At 41.2% G+C, this 23,960-nt stretch overlaps 1 protein-coding gene across 9 annotated transcripts in view; it reads left to right on the forward strand.

The window, feature by feature from the left end:
* The window catches only part of SYT1 (synaptotagmin 1), a 550,197-nt gene extending 528,671 nt beyond the window's left edge, over window positions 1–21,526 (forward strand). For all 9 annotated transcript variants that reach the window (XM_075066771.1, XM_075066782.1, XM_075066776.1 and 6 more), the window contains 2 exons: window positions 13,164–13,297; window positions 18,539–21,526. In XM_075066771.1, the coding sequence (XP_074922872.1) occupies window positions 13,164–13,297; window positions 18,539–18,745 (341 nt within the window). In that variant the 3' untranslated portion in view covers window positions 18,746–21,526. The remainder of the gene's footprint in view (window positions 1–13,163; window positions 13,298–18,538) is intronic.
* The last annotated feature ends 2,434 nt before the right edge of the window (window positions 21,527–23,960 follow it).

The raw sequence follows: 23,960 nt of genomic DNA on the forward strand, positions 1-23,960 counted from the left end.
GATGCACCTAAGCCCCAGATGTATCTTTGCAAGCACTTGTATTCAAAGTCTGCCTTCAGTACGTTTCAGATTTGAGTGGAGAGCGGAAAGAAGTTAGTTTTATTGTGAAACAGTAAAATTGCTTTTCCCCCAATTTGAAGATGTCAGCTTGTTTCTTGTTCAACTAATGTCTTGCTACCAGTTAGCACAGTTGCAATCTAAAGTTCCACGGAGACATTTTTAGGAAGTGGAGCCCTGATCATTAATATTATTTAGAAGCTGAAATCATGCAATGGGGCAAAACAGTAAACCTGGAAGCCTAATCTCCGAATAACATCTGTGAGTTGTCTTTCACCCTTCCATTAGTATATTAAGGGACAGATTGTGGCTATAAATAACTTAGCACAACAAAGGGTAATGTGACAAGGCACTGCATCCCAGAAGGAGATACTGGGCAAGATCAAGTTGCTATTGCAAATTGAACCTAAATAACATCTCAAACTACTAAAACAGAGGTAAGGGTGTTGTTCTGCACTAGGAAATGTGATCAAGTTTAGGTTGGGTTTCTCTAGCTTTTGGTAACTAAGCCCTATCTAAACTTGCCCACTTTTCCTAGTCTGGACAGAGCCAGTATCTCCAGGAGTGTCAAGGGAGCATGGGCCAGAACAGCCCCTTTCACACCTAGAAAGGGCGCAGTTTCCAGTGCCTCACCCCTTTAAGGAGGCAGCAAGAAGCACACAGGCTATATTTGTCACTAGCCCCTGCACAGGGAAGCAAAGAGTGGGGAAAGTGTCCTCTATCAATAAGAATGTAGAAGTAGATGTCCATATCTTATTGCTTTTGGTTTCAAATGTAGGATTGTTGATACAAGCTTTGAGCCACTAAAGGTTGCTCCTGCCTTTTGGGAAAAAGTTTTGTTAGCCTTGGGGAACCAATACAAAGCTGTTCACAGTGTATTCAGAAAAGGCTGCTTAGGGAAGAGGCGTGTGTGTGTGTGTGTTGGGAGGGAGGGGTCTGTTAAACAAATACTTTCTCCTGGTGTTGGTGACCTAGTTGTTTTGGTAGGCAAAAGCAACACAACAGTCATTCAAATATACTGAAGAGCTGGAATTTATTCCCTTAAAGCTGTGATTGCTAGGAAAATGCAGACACTTAAAAAAACCCACATCACTGAGCTACATGCAAATATGAATATCTCAGGTAGAAAAAAGAAGTTTCAGATTGAGAAGAAAAAAATCTGAGTTAGTAGGATCCTTTTTATATAAAACCATTGATGAATAAAATGTGGTAGGAAAGTCATGATAGGCTTTTGAAAATAAATATCAGCTTTGATAAAACGTAGCTAGGACTGGTTTCTCACTCAGCTGTGAAGTGTAGAGATCAGGTTTCTTTGATCGTCTTTGTAGTTGCAGAAGCTATAAGAAGAAAACTCCAGGACTGTATTTTTTATTCTTTCTGTACTGCAGCATTCATACAGTATTAGATGTCGTTGGTTTGGTATTTTTGACTTAATGATTTGAATTATAAAACATGTCTCCCATGCTATCAGATGTCAAAAGACTGCATGTTTTCCTAAGCTCAACTAAGAAAAACATTGTCAATAAAGCAGCAGCAATGGGCTTTTAAACAAAATTCTGCAGTTGTTGTACAATCTATAGTTTTGCACATTTTTCTCTATAAATTATACAAATTAAAAGTATTTTTCAGGCATGAATAATTGGTTTCCTTACCTTTATAATGTATGTAGCTATATAGATGTGAATTTAAAATAAAATGAATTACTTTTTAATCACTCGTACATTACTTTCCTAATTCATCATCTCCCTGTCCTCTCTGCATTTTCTCCAACACACTTATTTTTTATTAGAAGTATGTCATATCCAGTCATAACCATGTTTGCTGAATTTAGGGAAAGAGTAGCTTGTAAATAGAGTCATAGCACAGTAGTTTGTATAAGGAGCAGCCTTTTTCTCTGCTTCTATCATCTTTCCAAATATGTTGCTTCCAGTTCTCTGGATAGGGGAGGAGGAGAGAGATTATTCTTAAACATTGTATCATCCTTTTTTCCTGTGCTGAAAAGCAGAATCATGTTGATATACTGTCAAGCCACAAAGCTGTAGTACAGGGGTAGGTAACCGATGGCACGCCTGCCAAAGGCGGCATGCGAGCTGATTTTCAGTGGCACTCTCACTGCCAAGGTCCTGGCCACTGTCCAGGGGGCTCTGCATTTTAATTTAATTTTAAATGAAGTTTCTTAAACATTGTAAAAACCTTATTTACTTTACATACAACAATAGTTTAGTTATATATTATAGGCTTATAGAAAGAGACCTTCTTCAAATGTATTACTGGCACGCAAAACCTTAAATTAGAGTGAATAAATGAAGACTCGGCACACCACTTCTGAAAGGTTGATGCAGCATTAGAAGACTATCACATGAAATGTACATTCTTGCTACAGTAAATTGCTAATAAACTAATTGGGCTTGTTGCTGTTGTTAATATACTTCCTTCTGATAAACATTGTCACTCAGATTCTCTTTTCTTATCCTGTGATAGTGGAAGTATTGCCTGCCCTCAGGTCAGTTTGGCACTGGATCAGGTCTTGTTACTTCACAGCAACCGGGCTGTTTTTACCATGAGAGACATTGTTTTGGTCTCAATTAGTAGTTTCTGGGAATGTAGACGAGAGTTAGGTAGAGATAGAGAAAAAAAATCTATCAAGTCATTTTGCGTAGACAATGCCCGTCCCAATACAGGATTATTCCCTATAGCAATATATACTTTACAATGCTTTGTCCCATCCATTTCTAATTGATTCAAGTGGTGGGATTTCAACCACTTTCCAGGGGAGATTCTTCTAGTATAATAATTTCTTTTCTGATATGTGTTCAATCTAAAACTTCCTTTAGTTATTTTCATCCCCATTTCTCTTAGTTATATGCCCCCTTTCAACACCTTGAACAATTCCTCTCCTCACCTTCATTGTCTTTCACGTGAAATCATAACCCCACTTAGTGTTTGGCCAGGCTGCACACATTTAGTTCTTCTACTCTTTCATCATGTCAGTCACTCCAGTCACTTAATCATATTGTTACTTTTCTCTGAATTACTTTGTTAAATAGCTGCCCTGGTTCTGGAGAGCTCAGAACTGTACCCAGTATTCCAGATGCTTCAGCAAGAAACCATTTCTGTGGTTCTATTGGAATCTTTTTTTCCCATTGGCTTCCTGATATTTCTAACCTTTCCAAGCCCCTTTGTATTCTCTCTCTGTCCTGCTCATATTTGCTCTACCACCCAATTTAATAATATCTGTGAATTCAACTAATATCCTGTTTAGCCCCTCTTCTTCCATAGCATTAATCATTATCATTAAAACACTGACTAAAACCATGCCCAGCACCGATCTCAGCAGCACCCCATTGAACCTCTTGTTCCAGCTTGATAGATTGCCACTTCCCTCTGTGTGGAGTCTTTTAGCTTGAAATCAGTCCTTGAGATGCTGTTTATAGCCGCAGAATTTGAATTCACGTATTGAGAAAGATTCCATTAAAGATAATATGTAGGTTTGAGTTATACCCACTAGTTCATGCTCGCCATCATTTAGTGTCAAGTCTACTACAGCTTGATTATGATTACCTGCACTGCTTGTGTTTTTGTATAGCCACAAAGTATAATACCATTCCTTTCTATTGTTGTTCTTGTTGTTGCCTTAAATTGCAGGACCACTCCTTCTTACTCAAACTAGAAGCACATGCTGGATTTTTTTATCTGCATTAAAGCCTGATCAACAAGCAGCTCTAGCCCCTTTGAAGTGAGTAAGCTGGTGCCCCATCTGATGCAATGGATACAGGTTTACTGCTTTGTAGTTTGGTATTTCATTTGTAATCAAAGTGCTTGATTCAGTTGCTTTACTATTACAGCAGGGCGTTTAGTTTTGGCTCAGGATTAAAACATACGGCATGTTTTGCTGCTGAGTTCAGCCCAAATTTACTGTGCTTTCTAAAACAATTTGTTTTGCATATCTGTAGCTAGGTTGAAATGGCTGCCAGTATTCAAGTGAGACAGATCAATTGCCCATTTTTTGGCAGTAAACTTTACCTCAGGCTCCTAAGCACTAGGCTGTGCAGTTTTTAAATAAGTTTGGAAGCAGGGGTTGTTTTGGGGTTTTGTATTATTTTTTTTTTCATGTAATGCATCTTTTCCCATCTGGAGTTCTAACATTTGTTGTACAATTTTGGTTGGAGACCACTGTGGTTGGAATTACAGCCTCAGCTTCTGTCTAAATAGTCCTCAGGCCACTCTGAACAATTCTGTTTCTACTGTCTGCTTTCCATGGTTAGCAATCTCAGCCTGAAATTCTCAGATGAATAAATGATTGGCTCTTTGTCAGTTTTCCTCCTTTGCCCCAATGTTCTCTGATTCTCTAGATTCAGCATTTCAAGACCAACTTCATATTCATTTAATTGTACAACAGTGAAAGGTGGTTATTTTTGAATCGTGTTTGGCTTCTTTCCTCATTTTAACTTCGTTTGTGGCCTAGAGGCTATTGTTAGTACTTATAGGGCTGGATTCACAAAGACATTTAAGACTAGTGATGCTGAATAAATTTTAGGTGCCTAGAAAATCACTAGAACTCACAAAGCTTGAGTTAGGCTTCTAGGCTCTCTGTTCAATGAATGAGGAGAGAGAGAGACACCTTAGACTTGGCTTCACAAAAAGTCAGGGTGTTAGGCAGCTTCCCAACTAAGCTAGGGACGCCAAGCTGAAAGATGTGTGCTAAGCTCTACCCCTCTTTCAGATCCAGGCCCAAGTCCAGGCTGCACAGAGACTGTGTGTGGGATTCTCAGCTGCAAACCCTCTCTTGAAGTTAGGTACCCATGCTGGTCTTGCAAAGGAGGAGGAGCAGCTCTCTCGTAACTTTTAGCCCAGTGGTTGGGGTACTCACCTGGGATGTGGGAAATCCCTGGTACAAGTCCCCCCTCTGCCTAAAGGGAGAAGTTTTCTGACAGGGATCTACCACCCCTCAAGTGAGTGCTCTGAGCTATGGGATAGTCTGATATGAGTAGGGCCCTACCAAATTCACGGCCATGAAAAACACATCATGGACCATGAAATCTGATCTCCCCAGTGATATCTGTATATTGTAGGGGAGGGGCAGGGCTGGGGCTCCCCAGCCGAGGGCTCCTACACTGTGCCAGGCTCCAGCTGCTAATCCTGGCCAGGCTGGAGAGGGACAGAATTTCCTCTTCTGTTGCAAGGGTGGCTCTCAGAGTCGGGAATCATCTGGGAATCTTCCCCAGCTGCAGGAAGCACTGTGACTGCTGGCTGGGAGCCTAGCTCTGAAGGCAGTGCAGAAGTGAGAATGGCACACCTTCCTGTGCTTTCACTCTCTGCCTCTGGCGCAATGACTCCTTTTCATTATTTATTCACAGTGGAACAACTTCAACAGCTTTCCCCTCCTCCTCTTCCACTCCATCAGCCATTTTGTGCAAGCTCACCTATAGGCGCTTGCTTCAGTAGGCGAGGTCTGAGCATGCTTACCAGATCAGACCCCAGAGATGAGTTAGATGGAGGGACACCTCTTTTTCCCTTGTTTGTGCATTGCACTGAGGCTTATGCATCTGGATACATGGTGAGGGACTGCAGTATACATGCTGAGAGGCAGAAACATAGGTGCCCAGAAAACTTCTACTGCAAAAATGTAGGCACCAAGCAAGTTTAGAGGGGTTAGCAGCAGCTGAGCAGGTGGTTTGTGAATCCCTGTGGACCCCGAATCTGGGATTTAGACACCTGAAGAGGCATCTAAGTCTTTTTGTGAATATAGCCCATAAATGTGAATTCTGTGAGGTATAAAAAAGTCCTTCCTATCGAAAAATTTGCTTTTTCTGTGAGAAAGCTGTTCGATTTTACTGAAACCACATTTATAAAATGCTTCATCTCAAAATTCACCACTCTGTGAGCTCTTCCTTTAGAGGGGTTTATTTAAAGATATGTAAAGAAGAAAGAGTCAGTCACAATATGTAAAAATATAGACCTTATGGACAAAAAATTCCAAGGCTGCTCTATTTTACACCCAGTTGCATATGATGCTCAAGGGCCATTCAGGCAGCCATAGACTAACCTTATCAATGACTCTTTGCCCTGGCCATGGCCGCTATTCCCTGGGATGGCATAAGGCCAGCTTTCAGGAATTCCCCCATGTAGCAGAATCTCCAGCATGCTGGTTAGGCTGGGTTTAAAGGCTGCTCTGTATTGCTGAGGTCATGGGTGGCACAGAAATCACTGCAGAATCAGGGTGCTAAAATGGGCTTTTGCAGCCAATCCTTTCCCACCCCCAGCTGAACCCAGAAGATACTCGGCACATCTCAAGATCTGTCTCATAACCTTCAAGTGAGTTATGCTGATATGGACATTGTGATGATGTCCCAATCAAAGAAATCTTAATAATGGCTGAGGAATAAACACCAAATAAACTCCAAGGACTCAACAATCCCATTTTCATGCAAATATTGTTGGCAAGAAAAAAAATTATATTATATGCCAAGAGAATTGTTTCTAATTACAAGGTTTTTCAGTGTTTTCCTTGAGATGTCAGCTGCTCTTAAAAGATAACACTACATCTTGCTCATTTGTGGAGGCATGTAGAAGGTACAGCAGCATGAGTTAGGGTATAAATCATAACTTTTATGAAATCTAGAATTCAGCACAGTATTTGTACTGATTCTTAGCCTTTGTGCCATATATTGCTGCTTCCCCAGAGAGTTCAATCTTTAGCCTTCTGGCTTTCCTTCCAGTTCCAAGGATCACTCAACACTCATTAGAGGTTAGTTCTGAGGCCTTAATTATCTCCTCCCACACACAAATACACAGAGGAGAAAAGTTAAGGCAAATTATCCATAGCTTGAAAGTCACAAGCATCATACTGACTCATCCCCTCTCACAAGGGAGGGGATTGTGTGCCCAAGGAGAGAGGATGTCCCAAGATCCAGGGGAAAATCCAGCCATGGTGAGAAAGCCACATGGAGGGCTTGCCCTGCTGTGCTCCTCTCTCAGGAGCTATGCTGTTTCTGACCACCCCCAGCCAAACCCCTGCCCCACCTCTTCCAAAGGTGGGAGACAGCATAGGGTAGACTAACAGCATTAACCCCCAGTACAATTGCCATAGAAATTCAATATGTTTGCTACGTAGAGCAGGCAAGGAGCTCTTCCCCATGCTGTCCTCCCATCGCCACAAAGCCCTGTCTGCACAGTAGTTGCAAGGAGGAGCTGCAGCAGGCTCAGCATAGAATGGTGCTGTACTGATTCCATTGCCCTTCTTGCTTCAGCCTTTGGTACAAATCTTTTCCATCTCTCTGTGCAGTGGCAACCGGGAGAGAGCAATTCTAGCCCACTGATATCTTTCTCATTATAGCTTTATCCTTCAAATATCTCTAGTCCAAACATGTTTTGAGATCCATGTATAAAACATGCATTTCCAAATTTGACTTTATTGGATGCATTTCTGGGCTGTTCTCAACAGTTCACTCTGTTCCCTAAAATGGAAACTGTACTGAACACTTGGCATTCTGTGGTACTGCTTTGTCATCGGTTTTGATCAACGTTTCTCCTTAAAGGTGTAATGTGCTAATTAGCACCCTAAACTTCATAAACAAAAATTGACTGTAGGCAATTCTAACCCTATGTTTCTGCCCAATTACCAATTTTAATTGCCAAGTATCATCTGACATATTATTTTGTCATGTGAAATTTTATGATTATGCAACTGCATTTATTACTAGATTAGTCTGGCTGGGTCATTCCTCTATTAATGAGCATGCTGGCTCAATCAAGAGTTACAGAATTTGGGGGATTGGGGGTTTTTTTTTTCTGATCGCCACTCAGGGCTGTGTAGATTTTTATTTTTTTTTAAACAATCACACGCACCCCTAGGAAAGTAGTCACTCTTGTAATCAATTTCCAATGTTTTCACCTACAGCAGTTTCCAAATTTGTCAACTTTCTATCTGCTAGCTTTTCATACTTTGATTAGATTACCACAAAACAGAGGCCTGACAAATATTTATCAAAGATGAGCACTATTTTTATGTTTGTGTTCAAAATAAACCCTTGTAGTAATACCATTCGTATCTGGCTGCTTTGTTGACATTGCTGTGCTGAAGAGAATTTGTTTCACCACTTGGAAGTTCATGTGTTCTGTAAATTCTGTACTTTCTGAAGGAAAATAATACTGATTTTTCATTTAAGACTAATCACCTACAACTTGATTTTCATCTTAAAATCCGCAGACAAAGGCTCTCCAGCTCCATATTTTGTTTGTCAGAATATTTTCATCTCTGTTCTGTTACACTTTACAGACTCTATCTTGATCTTGAATTTTAGATGTTGCTGACACAGGTGATTGACTGAAATGTGCCATTTTCTGAGATACACATTATTTTTGCTTGAACGTCAAATACATTGTTTTTTATTATCTAACAAATTAAGTTCACCCAATCCACAAAGTGGTAGTGATCTGGGTATTAGTTTTAGCAGAATGATTCTGGTATTTTAGTAGCACTGTCTCTAAAATCAATAACAGTGTGTTTACCGCCTAGTTGACACTACTTCAACTTCCATTTCAGAGGAAGCACAGATCTTTTAGTTTTCCTTTAAATAACACCCTGACATTTTTACGGTAAACTTCAGCAAAGCAAAGGATGTCAGGTTGGCCCCCGATGCTTTAAAAGCTGCCACCTTAGCCTCCCGTGAGATATTTTTGTAAAACCCATGATGCACAATTTGAGTGATGATTTTTACAGCTTTTTTGCATTTGTGAATAAAATGTTAATGAGAGAATAAATGAAGTAGAAGCAACTAGTATTTAATCTCATAGTCATCTTAATATGAAGTTAGCAGGGGAGCTTGGCCGGTCCTATGCCCCGGGGACCCCTATCAGAGGAGTACCTGTGAAGTTCCACACATACAGCCCTTCCTTTTTCACATGGACCTGGGGAGATCCACAATAGAGGATCCCCTCATTGTGGAGGTAATCTGGGCCCCTGTCTCAGTTTGATCTAGATAAACCATTAAAGTTGATTCAAAGAAGTTCACTCTGCCTTGTGAGTTGTGGCTATATTCATGCTGTACAACTTTTGTCCATTGTGCTCAGGTCTATCACCCTTATTCATGTTGAATAGCACATTACTCAATTAGACTGTTCACATATAAGGTATCACTCAACATGAGAAATGCTGGCAGAATTGAGCCTTTGGTAAAACTAGAAAGTATAGCTGTCCTCACTGAACTTTATCACTGAAAATCACTTGCAGTATTTTTCTGTGACTTTTCAGATAAAAGAACAGTCTATCATCATTATTTTTCTCTGTTATCCTGTGTTCTTGCAATGGTTTGCTTCTGTTAGTTTGTGGAAGAGACACTCTTTTTAAAAGGGATATCTTTATTTTATTTTTTTAATTGAAAAATCCTTTCCTTTAAATCCTTACATATTCTTTGTCATGCTTTGCTCTAGAGGGATAATCCACAATGTAAAGGAAATATTTTTGATCATAAATGTGTAATACAATCGTTCTTTGCTAATAGTTGTAAAAGTTGTTGAATTATGTAATGACGTCAGGTAATATTTTTGGCTATAATAAGGGAGGGGAACAACAAAGTAATAACCATCAATGGCTATTAGCCAGGATGGGCAGCAATGGTGTCCCTATCCTCTGTTTGCCAGAAGCTGGGAATGAGAGACGGGATGGATCACTTGATGATTACCTGTTCTGTTCATTCCCTCCGGGGCACATGGCACTGGCCATTGTCAGAAGACAGGATACTGGGCTAGATGGACCTTTGGTCTGACCCATTATGGCCATTCTTATTTTTTATGTTCGCCTTACTGGTTGAAATTTTATTATTAGTTTCAGTTCTAACACCACACTTCACTGTAGCAGATTGTAGCCTTCTGAGGTGAATGGCTACTACAGGTTACATGCAGTGTTGTTGTAAATGTGTTGGTCCCAATGTATTAGAGAGACAAGTTGGGAAAAGTTGTATCTTTCATTGGACCAGTTTCTGGTGGTAAAAGAGACAAACTATCAAGCTACACAGAAGTCTACTTCAGATCTAGGAAAGGTACTTGGGGACGTCTGCACTTAAAACACTGCATCAGCGCAGCTGCGCCACTGTAGCACTTTAGTGAAGATGCTCTATGCCAACTGGAGAGAGCTTTCTCATCTACATTGTTAATCCACCTCCCTGAGAGGTGATAGCTATGTTGGCAGGAGAAGCTCTCCTGCCAACATAGACCTGATCTACATGGGGGGTTAGGTTGGTATAACTACGTCGCTCAGGAGTGTGGATTTTTCACACCCCGGAGCAATACTGATATAGGTCTGTCATGTAGACCAGACCTGAGAGTGTCACAACTAAATACAAGGTGGAACAGATTGTTTAGCATAAATAGTTAGCACGTATTCTAAGAGACTAGTGAAGGTGAAGTGATTAACATCCTGTAGTCCAAGGACAAAAAAAGGCATTAGTAGGTTACAGATTGTTGTAGTAAACCATAACAATGTGTAACTCACTAAACCCCTCTTTGTCCTGTGACTACAGATGTGTTAACGGGCCACTTCACCGTTTAGGTGGCTTGCTGCCTAGCGGATCCATAGCCCCAAGTTAGGCACTTAGGCTCCCTGTACCATGTCTGGGGAGAGTTAGATGTCCTCTGTGTATATCTATCTTCCTACTGTATTTTCCACTGCATGCATCCGATGAAATGGGCTGTGGCCCATGAAAGCTTATGCTCAGATAAATGTGTTAGTCTCTAAGGTGCCACAAGGACTCCTGATCTTTTTCCTTTGAGCATAAGAATGAGATTCACAGAGGTCAGCAAGCTGAGCAGAAAGCTGCTAATGCTAGGGAATGCTGAGAGAGGCGTGTGGCCTAAGCCAGTCCTCTGAGTGATTTAGGTGCCTAAATCTAGACTGGAGGGAAGATCCTGCCTCTGCCCAGATTCACAACCATTAACCTTTTCCTGGAGTTGGCACTTCAGAGGGTTTTTGAAAGACACAACATTGGTGCTGCTGCTGCTGTGGTGGTGGCAGCTGCTGCTTTGGCTCTCCCTCCCACCCCCTTATAATCTTTTTCCCAGTGGTTAGAGCACTCACCCAGGCGGTGGGAGACCCATGTTCAAATCACTCCTCCGCCTCCTGTGAAAAAGAAATTTGAACTTGGCTCTCCCACCTCTCATGAGAGTGCCCCAAGCACTCGAATATTCTGGGCTGGGGTCTCTCTCAACCTTTCCTTTTCAAACCGAGCCATTAAATATGTATTGGGCCAGAGAGAGAGTTAGAGAAAGTGATGCTGTAGGCCAGTGGTTAGTGGCATTTAGGCTCCTAAGTCTCTGTGAAACTAGTCCTTTGCATCTGTGATTTTCTTCACACACCCCTAAACTTCTTTAACACTGTTTTCCAACCAGTACTGATGCTGAAATGGTCTTTTATTTCAAACCAGCTTTACATTCAACATGGAGCCTTAGCAAAACCAACAATCTAGACCACTTCTTTCGGGGAGCAGAGAACCATCTGCTTTACACCATCAAATCCCTAAAAGCACTGGTGCTAAACCCAGTGTTGAGGCTGCAGGGGCAATAACTCTTCTACTGAGAAAAAGCCAGGAGAGTTTTAAAGCTTTTCACACAATACTTCGTTATTGTAGGAGGTTGCAATTATTCCCAGATTCTTCAGGCACTGATTCTATTGGACAGTCCTGAAAGATTGTGTACTCATAGTAAAGATAAGGAAATTTAACAACAAAGCGTTCACTGGTTTCCCTCCCCCTCACCTGCTTTCACAGAAGGGAGTTATGCTCTCTTTGATAGAAATAATTTAATAAAAACCTTCATGCAAGATATGCCAAGAGTGACTTCCAGCTAGTAGGCATTTGGCACAGATCCTGTTATTTTGCCCTAGGGGAGGCTTCCTTGTGGCTTACATTGCAAAATTGCTGTCTAAAGCCACAAAGGTTGTTAGTGAAGTCGTGGCTGCAGTAATATACAGGATGTTACAAACAGTGAGCCTGATTCTCTCTACCTCTCAGTGCTTTAATTGTGTATGGGTGTAAAACAAGTTACTCCTGATTTACACTGGTACAAGAGGAGAACTGGGTCCAGTAAGTCCATTCTCTGAATGGGAAAAAGGATCCACTAAGCACTCGGTTGCACATGTCCTAGGCAGGCACAATTCCAATTGAAGTTCTAGCCGCCAAGATATCATTTCAAAGCAGTAACTTCACTGGGAGTTGAGCTTGTGCAATTAATCTGTGATTAGGTGATAAATCTGTTCTTACGTCTGGCCACCAGTACTCATACAAACTCATGAATAATGAGAATGCAGTAGAGAGTAACAACACTTAGTTATATATGTATGTGTCTGTAAAGAGCACATTAGTCCCCTACCACTATGTAATCTGGCTGCTTCTACAACAATCAAACCCAGTGCACATGGGAGTTCGGGGGAGCAAGAAGACCAGCACATGTGGGAAGATTGGGCTAGAACTACTATGCAGAGTTAGAGTGGCTGGGACTGGCTTCCCAGATCATTATTCTCTGTGTTCTAGTAGTGCTAAATGCCAATTTCAGTGAAAGGAGTCCTATTGTGCTAGACTCTGTACAAACATGTAACACCCCTTGGACTAAAGAAATTATGCTGATATGAGAGAGAGGAGTAATATACCATGGAGCAGAGTGAGGTTGGGATTTACCTCCTCCTTGGACTTGTGCAAGTGGATATAACAAGAACTGGTATGTACCTTATTTAGTACAGTTTGTATTTAAATGCCAGATATAGCACTTGATCAGATTTCATCCAATGTAAATACAAACTTAGTTTAAATGACCATTGTTTGCTATGAGCATGTCTAATTTTTCACCTAATAGTCATTTCAGAGATTACTCTGTACTGGGGTAGTCAGTTATTTTTTGTGAAGGTCCACATTTCTTGGTCAGGGAATAATCAAGGTCCAGACTCCAGAGAAAATAATAAAAAAATAATAATTATAAGTAAATACAAAGATTTCAGGTCCATTCAAAAGCATCTGGAGGTCTGGATTTGGCCCGCAGTCCACTTGTTGACTACCCCTGCAATACACATTAACGTGATTAGCATTTCTTAACTACGCTTTTTCATTGTAATTATTCAGATCCCTATGTGAAAATCCATCTGATGCAGAATGGTAAGAGACTGAAGAAGAAAAAGACAACAATTAAAAAGAACACTCTGAACCCCTACTACAATGAATCGTTCAGTTTTGAGGTACCCTTCGAGCAAATCCAGGTAACGTCAAACCCTGCTTTCCCCTTCCTCTGAATTCCATTTCTCAGCCCTCATAAATATTTAACAGGGACCTTGTTAATTCTGAAGTGTGCATACCTTCATTAGCACCTATGTGCCAGCTCTGCTTTACAGTAGATGAGTGTGACTGCTTCAAGAGGGAAATGATAACATGCACAGAACTTATGAAGTGTTGATTCATCAGTGAAAAATGGATAACTGATGTTTTATGGTCAGAAGCAATGGATTCCAAAAAGAAAAACCAAACAGGAAGATAGTGGTAAGAGAAGAAATGCACTGACAAAAGTTATAGGGATAGGAGTTAAATGAGTTTTGGCCATTTTTCCCATATCATATCCATTATTTAATTAGCCTCATCATATCTGTGGTATCTGGGGATGGAGGTATGATGTGCAGTTTCAGTACAAAGGCTCCAGTGGCTCCATGGAGTCAGGCCCATGCTCAGAAGGGGTCCTGGCCTGCTCTGCTTCTACTGCACCCCGAGACCCCACTGGCTCCACCGGCCTACCACTTGCTCTTCTCGGCCTGCCCACCAGCTGGCTGAGGGCTCCTCCACACTCCTTGGCCCCACCCCCTGCTCCTCTCAACCCCCTGGTTGGACCCCAATGCACCTCTGGCTCCGGGCAGTCTCTGCTTCCCACCCCCTGTGAGCCCCCACCTGTCTCCCCGGAGCTGAGCTGCCTGGGACTGGTACAGAAGTCTGGCCAGTCTCAGCCAGGTGTGGCGGGAGACAGTGCAGAAGGCTTGTCTTGGCAGGCCCTGGCCTAGTTGATCACGCCACTCCCAAGGTGCTGGAGTGATTCCTGGCCCTGGGACCAGCCCTGGCTGTGCTGCTGGCTCAGCCCAGTAGACACAGTCGCCTTCCAGCAGGGCTGGTGAGTGCGGCTGGGTGGCAGGGCTTGGGGGAATGGGTCTGTGGGGAGCATTGGGGGGTGCTGGGCTGTGAAGGGCCAGAGAGAATCAGTGTGTGTTGGGGCACTAGGTAGTAATGGTTCTGTGGGGGGTGCTGGGCAGCTGTCGTAGGGCTGAGGACAGGGGTGGTGTTGTGCAGGGCACTGTACATTTGTGGGGCTGGGGGTGCTGGGCATAGTGGGTCCGAGTGGCCTCTGGCCATAGGGAGTCGGGGGGTGTAGGGGGAAGGGTCTGTGTGGTGTGGCATAGGCCCACCCCTGAGGGGAAGGGGCATGCTGGCAGTACAGAGCCAGGCAGGCCACTGTGCATCTGGCAACTGCCGGTTTGTAAATAGTGCCCTCTCATTGGGAGGAGCAGGGCCTCCCCTGCCATGCCATGCCCCATTGCCTCTGGCTGGCCTCTCACTCCGGGGACTAACCTCCCAGTGCCATGCTCCATTGCCTCCATGGGGGCCCACAAATATGTTTGGCGCCGGGCCCACAACAGGTTAATCCAGCCCTGGCAGTTATAGTTCCTGTTGTTTGGAATAAAATGCTTAAACACGAGTTAACTGACAGACCAAGAAAAAAATTCAAAAGCAGCTAAGTCCCATTTTCAAAAATGATTTAGTAGCTAGATTTATCTAAATATCTCAGTATTCAGGCACCTAAATATAAAAAAATTAATGGGAATTAGCACCTAACTCACTTACATGCTTTTGTAAGTGGCTCTTGGGAGCATAAGTGTCCAAGGCCCTGATTTTCAAAGGTATTTAGGCACCTAGCCCTCTTTGAAATCAATGGGCCTAAATATCTTTGAGGATCCTGGCCTAAGTCACTTATGAAAATTGGACTTGGGTACATTTGAAAATTTTACCTGTCATGTTTAATTGTTTCAAATTTAACTTCCTTGTGGTTCTGTTAGAATGGTTTTATTACTGGTTCCCTCATCAGGGAGTCTCAATTCAAAAATGTGTAATCGGTGACCAACTTCATAAGTCACTGTATGTAGGTGTTTGTTATAAGAAACTAGTTTCAAAGGTAAGTTGTGGCTATGTTACTTTCATTTATAGAAAAACATATTTAAGCATTATTTAAATGAATACTGTAAATGTTGCTGTGACCTTTGGTACTTCAGGTATAACATTTGCTTAGGTAAACTTCCACTAACATGTCAGGTAATGGAATAATGGTTATACCAGGTCCAAGATCATTAGAGAGCAAAGAAAGGGATCATGGAGGCAAAGCAGAGTTGTCAAAATGAGTAGAAACAGCTCGTTAGCAGCACCAATGTGAACTGTAAAACAGGATACAAATAATGTCTTTCAACAACCTCATCATAAATTCAGATTTGTGTATTTGTGAACAGTCTGCAGCTATACATGCACACAGAATTGTGCAACAGAGAGAGGTGATCCTGGAGCACAGAGTTTTTAAAAAAAGACTTTAGTGAACTGCTATCTTAAAAGTGCTGAATCGACCCCACTGGAGTGTGAAATCCTACACAGGACAAGCACAAAATAGGCAGCTACCCCATTCTGTTCTGCAAGTGTTCAGCTGTTAGCCTCAGAGTGTGAAAGAATAGTTCAGTCTCCATGCCCACACTGGCCACTCTGCTGAGGTTACTAATACAGGTGCTTATTGCTGTTAATGGTCTTTTATAGCAATATTCACAGACATTTGCACTGAAACCTAAATTTGAAATAGGCCACCAATCAGCCACCAGATGGCAATGATTTTCAGTCACTAATTAAGCCATGCAGATTTGAACCAGTGACCAAAAGATGAAACTCATTTCATGATCAATCCTTTGAGCCCTCCATTCCCACCCTCTCAAGGCCACAACACTGTTTGTACTGTGTCCATCCTTGGGAGTATGACAATAAAAAAAAAATTCCACTAGTCATTAGGCTAATGGTTCCCAGTAACATCAGGCATTTTATTTTGTACCATAATAAGAATTTTAAACAGTCTTACATTAAGATAAAGCCAATATGCTTTAGGGCAATGATCATACCCTGCTCTAATACATAAATGTCCGTTTAGGATGATCATTGACAATAAAAGCAAATACACTGCAAGCAACATTATGTTGTAAGACATCATTCTGGCTTCTAGAAATAGAAGCATGAAGGATATTGCATTTTATCATGAATGATCTTGGAGAAGAGAGTCTGAGTTTTGATGGGCACTTTTGCCATAAATGATTATGTAAATACTTACATGCCTGGAGCTCTCATATCCTCCTCTGACTCATTGATTTGTGCACTCTCTCATGGAAAGAGGCTGTAAAGAGTCATTATAACTCAACTCTTGAAGCCTTTACTCACAGGAGTAATCCCATTAATAGTAGTGGAACTACTACTGCATGTAAGGACTGCAGGATCTGGCCTTTTAGAATAAAAGGATGACGGATCCCTTGGGACTAAAAATATTTATCTTTGTAAATTATGTTTTCCCGCAATTTATAAAACCTACCTGTAGAAACAAATCCCAGACTATCATGAATCCAGGAGCTGTGTACATTTATAATATCATGAAGCAGAGTCAGGAAAACAGGCATACATTCATCTTTTAAAATGAAAGTCTCGAAGGGAAAGTGTATACAGTTAAGTCAAATCAGCCTGAGGCTGTTTCATCTCAGATGCTATTGAGAAAAACCTAGTTTCACTAGGGGAATATGTTATGTTTGTGCTATTCAGACAAATAATAAGGACCAAATGAGCATACACACATTTACTAATGCACAACATAGATACCCTGAGATTCACTTAGACTGGGCCATATGGGAGGCAATACATAAAACGGTGTAATATCCAATCTCATTCCATCTTCCTCAGCATGTAGATTACATTAGCCTGACTTGCCTAGACTCTCTCATGCACCTAAATGTAATTTACACCCTTATGTAACAACTCTGAATTTGGTCTCTTGAGTCTACATTGCTGTCACTAACATGCTGGAGGAGTAGAAAAGAGGCCTGGAACACAAAATGCAACTAACAAGGAGGCGAGTCTAAGAAGTTATAAGTTACACTTCTGAATCTGATCCTCTGAGTTGTGGGTGTAACTTACACTGTGGGGAGGATATAAGTTACACCAGTGTCAACACCTTTAGATTCACATCTCAAGTAAGCCCAATGAGCCTATGCCAGTCTAATCACCTTTCCACAAAAAACACAAGTTACGCTGTTAGTTTTTTTCTTAAAATATTGCCTCAGAACCTATTTGAATAAGAAATTTAATTAGAAGAAAGCTGTGGGAGGGACTTTGGCTCAGGATCCACCTACAGTAGCTTTTTTGGAACATGCTGTTTGTTGTCCTGCATTAGTGTCCTGGCTTCTATTCCTGGCTCAGCCACTGACCAACCTTGGAGAAACTGAGGCACAGAGAGGGGGCAATGACTTGCCCATCTGTAAAATGAGGATAATGATGCTTACCTCCTTTATAATGCACTTTAAGGTTTGCTGATGAAGTTCACTATATAAGAGCTAGGTAGCATTATTATTGACTTCCAAGGTGCCTGCAAAATCCCATTCCATGGGAAAAGAAAGCACACAATAGTCATTTCACATGCTCTGTTGCTGCCTGCAAAAAACAATAGGACTCTGACTCCTATGTCATTCTGTTTGTTTGGGATTTCATATCAGAAGCTCAAATAAAAAGAAGAGAATAAACAGCTGTGTTTTTGCTCTGTGGGTGGGTTTCTTCTCCAGAAGGTTGCACTTTTGCAGTCTTTTTTCCTGTCAGAGCTGATTAAGATAATAAAAATTTGCATGTGGTTTTGAAGATGTATTTCATAGTGGGCCAAAAAAAAAAAGTATGCCCATACCTGACTATCGTATTTTACTTCACCTGATCCCTACTCACATGGTTCCTTTCAGCCAACCAGTGCTTTCTTTTAGAATCTTTCTAATGTCCATGTCTTCAAACATGCAGAAACAGGAACTACATCATCTTGTCTTGATATCAATGAATGTAGACCCAGGGCGCAGCCCTCTTGGTGTGGCAGGGTGGAAGACACACTGGTTGTGTGACCACGATCTGGGGAGCACAAGAACACTGGTGTATGCCACCTCTGGAGCTGCACTGCGCATTCCTTAGCCATAACAAAAGATCTCTTCATACCAATCAATTGACATGGCTGTTTTGATCTTTTCATTCATATGGGTTTGCTACCTACTATTGCAGACTTGAATTCTCATATCATTGGGAATCTGCTATGACTTATTGTGCTATCCACCCTCCCCTTCTCAGCCACAAGCTCTGAATTCCAGTTATGTACTGTATTTACCTGCAGGTCTTGCTCATTGCTCTTTCTTGTCTCCTTTTAGAAAGTGCAAGTTGTTGTGACTGTTTTGGACTATGACAAGATTGGCAAGAACGATGCTATCGGGAAAGTCTTTGTGGGCTACAACAGCACTGGAGCAGAACTACGACACTGGTCAGACATGCTGGCCAACCCCAGGCGACCCATTGCACAGTGGCACACCTTACAGGTTGAGGAAGAGGTAGACGCCATGCTTGCAGTCAAGAAGTAAACAAAAAAACAAAAGAAGCCTTTCTGCATTTGCCCACATAGTGCTCTTTAGCCAGTATCTGTAAATACCTCAGTAATATGGGTCCTTTCATTTTCAGCCATGCGTCCCTAACACAGATGAGCGGTACTTAAAATCCTGTTTTAATTTGCACAACTTTAAATGTAGAGAGCCCTCTAAAGGCCTTTCATTTCACCACTGCCCCCAGATCTACTCTTCTTTTAAGCAATATGATGTGTAGATAGAGCATGACAGAAATTATTTATTGTATCACACAGTTGTATATACCAGTATGCTGAGAATTTATTTCTAGTTTGTGTATTTGTATGTTGTAAACGTTTCCTAATCTGTGTATATCTAGATGTTTTTAATAAGATGTTCTATTTTAAATTATGTAAATTGACTGAGATATAGGAGAGCTGATAATATATTATAGGATAACTATTGTATCGTCTGCATTCCAGCAAAAATTCCAACTTGTAAGGCACTAGTAGTGTTACACTGACATATTAAAGGACAACTTAAATCTGAGCTTTCAAGTGAACCGTTTCAAATAACAAGCTGTGCCTACGCAGAACACCTTGGAGGGATGAATCCAATTTTGTAGCCTTCTTTTTCACAGGCAACTTAGCATGATCTGGGCAGCTCCGTGGCTGACCTCAAGGAAGCGTAGCCAATAGATCCTTTTTTTCTGTATATATTTAAAAAAACCGAAATCATGGCTTTACACTGACAATTGAGGAAGCAGTTCCATGGGAGATAATTTCACATCATAACAACATGGGGGAGACTGTGTAGGGGGTGGGGGGAATTTCAGCAGTAATGAAATGTTGCATAGAACCAGGAAAAAAAAAGTAGCTCTCCATCATCACCTTTATACAAAATTAACATACTGTGAATTCCAGTTGTGATTTCACATTCTAGGATTCTAATGAGTTTGCACATTAGACTTTGTAACAAAATATTTTATTATACTAACAGATTAGAAGGAATGCAGAATATTTTTAAGCACAGCTGTGTATGTTTATTATACAAGTTTCATGGTGAACAGAGAGTATTGTAATCCCATCAAAAGAAGACAAAAATTAGCCATAGTTCTGAATGCACTTCAAAGTAAGCCAAAAGAGAACAGCGAGTGACCTTTTTATATACTATTTATACTTAAGTTTTAATTTGTCCTTTAAAAACAAGTGAAACAAAACAAACAAGTTCAAGAAAACTGAAGCAACCTCTTATGTATACTAGATGCTCGTTTCAGGAGGAGTTTTTAAATGTTTTCAATGTTATTCTGTAGTAAATGGCACTATTATAAAGCTATTAGTCTTTCCATAAGAGTCTTGAAAGACTGCTCTGTGTACCACTGTGACTGCCGTGTGTGCTTAGAAATGTAGTTTTCTCAGTGGATAGCAATCAATTTATTCCGTAGTGATATTGTACTAATACTGCCATTCCCTTCTACTGCACTGCCGAGGGAGCGCATAGCACAATCAGTTCTAGTTACTACGGACCAATTTAGAACTGACACGCTATGCGTTGGGCAAGGATGTTATATAGATTGGGATGACCACACAGCATTTTGTCCAGCACTGTGCAATATTCCACATTCCGCCCCCTTCCCGTCCACCCCACATTTGTAGACAGTTTTGTCTCACGGCTAGACAGCATATGATCTCAGATTATAGCATTTCATCCTGTCATTTTGGGCATTATGTTTTATCTCACTTCTCATCCTTTGAGACTTTATTTTACGGACTGTGAATATATTTATAATGCTTTGAAGACTTAGTTCTTTTCAGTACCACTAAACACCAAAAAATGTGATTTTCTTTAAATAAAATAAAATAAAGCTACAGCCTGAAATTATGTTAAACTAAACAGGGGTGTGAGTAATGGAGTCCATAGTGAAAAATTAATTCCCCAAGCCCCTCCAGATTTTACGTATGAGGGATAAGGTGTAGCCCTACAGAATTCAGCCCATGTGTAGCAAACCAACCCAACTCTCATTAAATTGGGAAGCATAAAATGGATATGAATCAAGCCACTATAGTCTCTCCCCACTCCAAAATATAAGAATAGCAACACTGATCATTTTTAGAGTTGTTTCTTTTGACATGAAACATGGAAAAGGTACAACTGAGGCATATTCTGAGATAACGTGTGAACACAGTAAGTGTCAAGCTGGAATATTCGTTAAAGGCCCAAATCCCACCAGAGAAAGGAACTAGGCTGACAGAGTTGCAGCAAAGAACAGGTATTCAGCTTCATGATATCCATCTTTAAGTTGTTCATTCAAGAAATTTGCAGGTTCAAACTGCCAGAACCGATTCATTGTGTTAAGGTATTCTTAATGCATTCTCTTCCTACACTGCCAGACTGAATGTCACCAGAGAATTGGTTTGTAATGTACTATGACTCTCAGAGACCGAACCTGCTATATGACCAAGATGATATATTCAAAGAAGCCACATGTACCTTTCTGACAAAGCTGTGTAAAGTATTAGAATCTGATGCTGTAGAAAGATCCTAGTTGCCTTTGTGTATATTTACTGCCTGCTTGAGTGTTTCTACATGTAGGTTTTCTCTGTATCTTGTAGAAATGTTTGGGGTGTTTTATCCTGCCATATTGCTCGTGACCCACGAGCTGACAACTTTAGCTGTATTTTACCTTCATTTTTGATGAGGTGGTTTATATTTTGTTTCACTTTGTGTAGTAAATCCCCCAGTAGAGTTGTCATTAAAATAACATATATAGATATTCAATAAAAATGTTTTATTTCCTGTTGATGTCTCAGTGTTTCAACTCTTTTGATTTAAAATAAAAAAGACGTTGCTCCCTAATGTTTATGAGCCCAGTTACAGTCTGGCTTCACTCTGATACAAGTGGACAAGCAACCAAAAATCTCAAACTTAACAGCTGCCTGGTCTCTGTAAATATAAGGGCTAACTACAAAGAAAACCTGGACACTGTAAATGTGCTTCCATTACTTTCCATCAGTCAAGGGCAATAAATTGTTTTTACAGCTCAAGTACTGTTTTCCCAAGTAGTTTGAAGTACTGAGTGTTTATTGATGTCTACATTATGATTTAGAACTCATACTGCCCCATCAGGAAATGCATTAGCTTCTATACAGAGCCAACAAGTGAGCCCACCCAACCGGCTTCTATCCATTTACTTTGTGTTAAAGTGACAAACATCAGAAGAAATACTCATCTTTTTATTTAATTTCCACTCCAATTAGTGAGGTACTTGACTGCAATATCTGGAGGAACATGACCAGTGGCAACACAAAGCACAGAGAAATGGTTCAGGATTTAAGTAACTCCTTCCAAGAAGAATGGTAAAAAAGAAGCACATGCTTAAGTGCTTTGCTCAACAAGGACAGATTTAAGAACATGCTTAAAAGTTTTGCTAAATGTGGGGCTCTAGTGCTGCCCTTTCTAAGAATAAATGACAGCCTTACAGTCAGTGTTTAAGACCAGTTGGGACCCCAGATCATCTAATCTGACCTTCATACAGCACAGGCCATCAACACACTGAACCGAGCAACTGAAAATTAGACCAAAGTATTACAGTCCACAGGAGCCTAGACTGTTATGTGTCACAGGCAAGGAACAGAAACATTATTTGACAGATAATTCTGGCAAGTGGCCCTATCTACATGCTGCAGAGAAAAGTGAAGAACCTCCCCATGGTCACAGCTAAGCTGACCACAGGGAAAATTCCTTCCTGCTCCCCGACATATGGTGAGCAGTTAGACCCTGAGTATATCACCAAGAACCAACCAGCCATGCACCTGACAGACAGGGAATGCTCGATGTCACCTCAGAGCTCTGGTCCACCCTGCCCAGTGTCCCATCTCCAGCCATGGACATACCAGATGCTGCAGAGAAAGAAGATTTTTTTTAAAAAACTGAATACATTCGGCAAGGGAGAGAGAGAATCCCTTCTTGACCCCTGCAGGTGGCCAGGTGGAACCCTGAAGCTTAAGCTTTTAGGCGTATAAGACAAACCAGAAGTGAGCCACAGGGCTGCTAACTCCTGCTCCCACACACAACAATCAACCCTGTCATACAGTTGCACTCATAAATCTGTCCAGCTCTTTCTAAGTTGTTTGCCCCCACAACTCCTTTTGCAAGGCTGGTCCAGAACCTCAACCTGAGATGGTTAGAAACCTTCTAATGTCCAGCCTCAATTTGTTCATGGTCACTTTATACCCATTTGTTCTTGTGCCAATCTTGTTCTTCATCTTAAATAACTCTTCGCCCTCCCTGATCTTTTCTTATAAAGAGTACTCGTATCCCCTCTCAGCCTTCTTTTTTTGCTAGACTGAACAAGCCAGGTTCTTTTAGTCTCGTCTCATACGAGACGCCCTCCATTCCCTGGTCATCTTACAGCTTTTCTCTGTACTTGTTTCAGTTTAACTTTACCTTTCTTGAACATGGGTAACCAAAAGTGTACACGGTATTCCCAGTGAGGTCTTTCCAGTGCTTTGAACAAAGTCATTAATAACACTGACTCTGTGTAAATGCATTGCCTGATACATCCTAGGCTCACATTGGTGGTTCACAATCATCCTGTGATCAACCCACATACCCAGGCTCTCACCTTGGCTATCATTAAGGCCCCCAGCTTGTAACAGAAATTCTTATTATTAGAGTCTAAGTGCATGACCTTGCATGTTGTACTATTGAATTTCATGCCATGTCTATCATTCCAGTCTTCAAGACCATCCAGATCTTCCTGTATAATAGGCCAATCCTCCTCTGTATTGCTGCTGCCTGCTAACTTTGTGTCATCAATAAAATTTCATTAGTATTCTCCTACCTTTCGTTGCAAGATCATTATAGGCTTGATTGCAGCTCAGGTTTGAGAGCTCTCAAAGCCTACTGAACACCGTGAAGAAGTTCAGCACCTCACAGGTCTGCCAAGCAGTTTACAGGATCAAACTCAAAATATGGAAAATGACACAACTCATTGTATTTTATGGTAGCCTTAAGGAGAAATATATGTATCAACAAAGCAGCCATGTAACCAAAGAAGACTTGCTTTTGTTCTTATCTAGCCCTATGAATTGTCCCATCAGCAGCTTCAGCAGATGCTCAGAGTTAGCCAGTGGGTGTCCTTACAGCCTTCTGGAACCCTTAGACAATCTCCCAATTCAATCTACCAGATAAACCTGACCTTGCTGAGAATGCCTTAAGATGCTAATGCTGGCAG

The sequence above is a fragment of the Chelonoidis abingdonii genome, chromosome 1 (assembly GCF_003597395.2).
Source record: "Chelonoidis abingdonii isolate Lonesome George chromosome 1, CheloAbing_2.0, whole genome shotgun sequence".
Lineage (NCBI taxonomy): Eukaryota > Metazoa > Chordata > Testudines > Testudinidae > Chelonoidis > Chelonoidis abingdonii.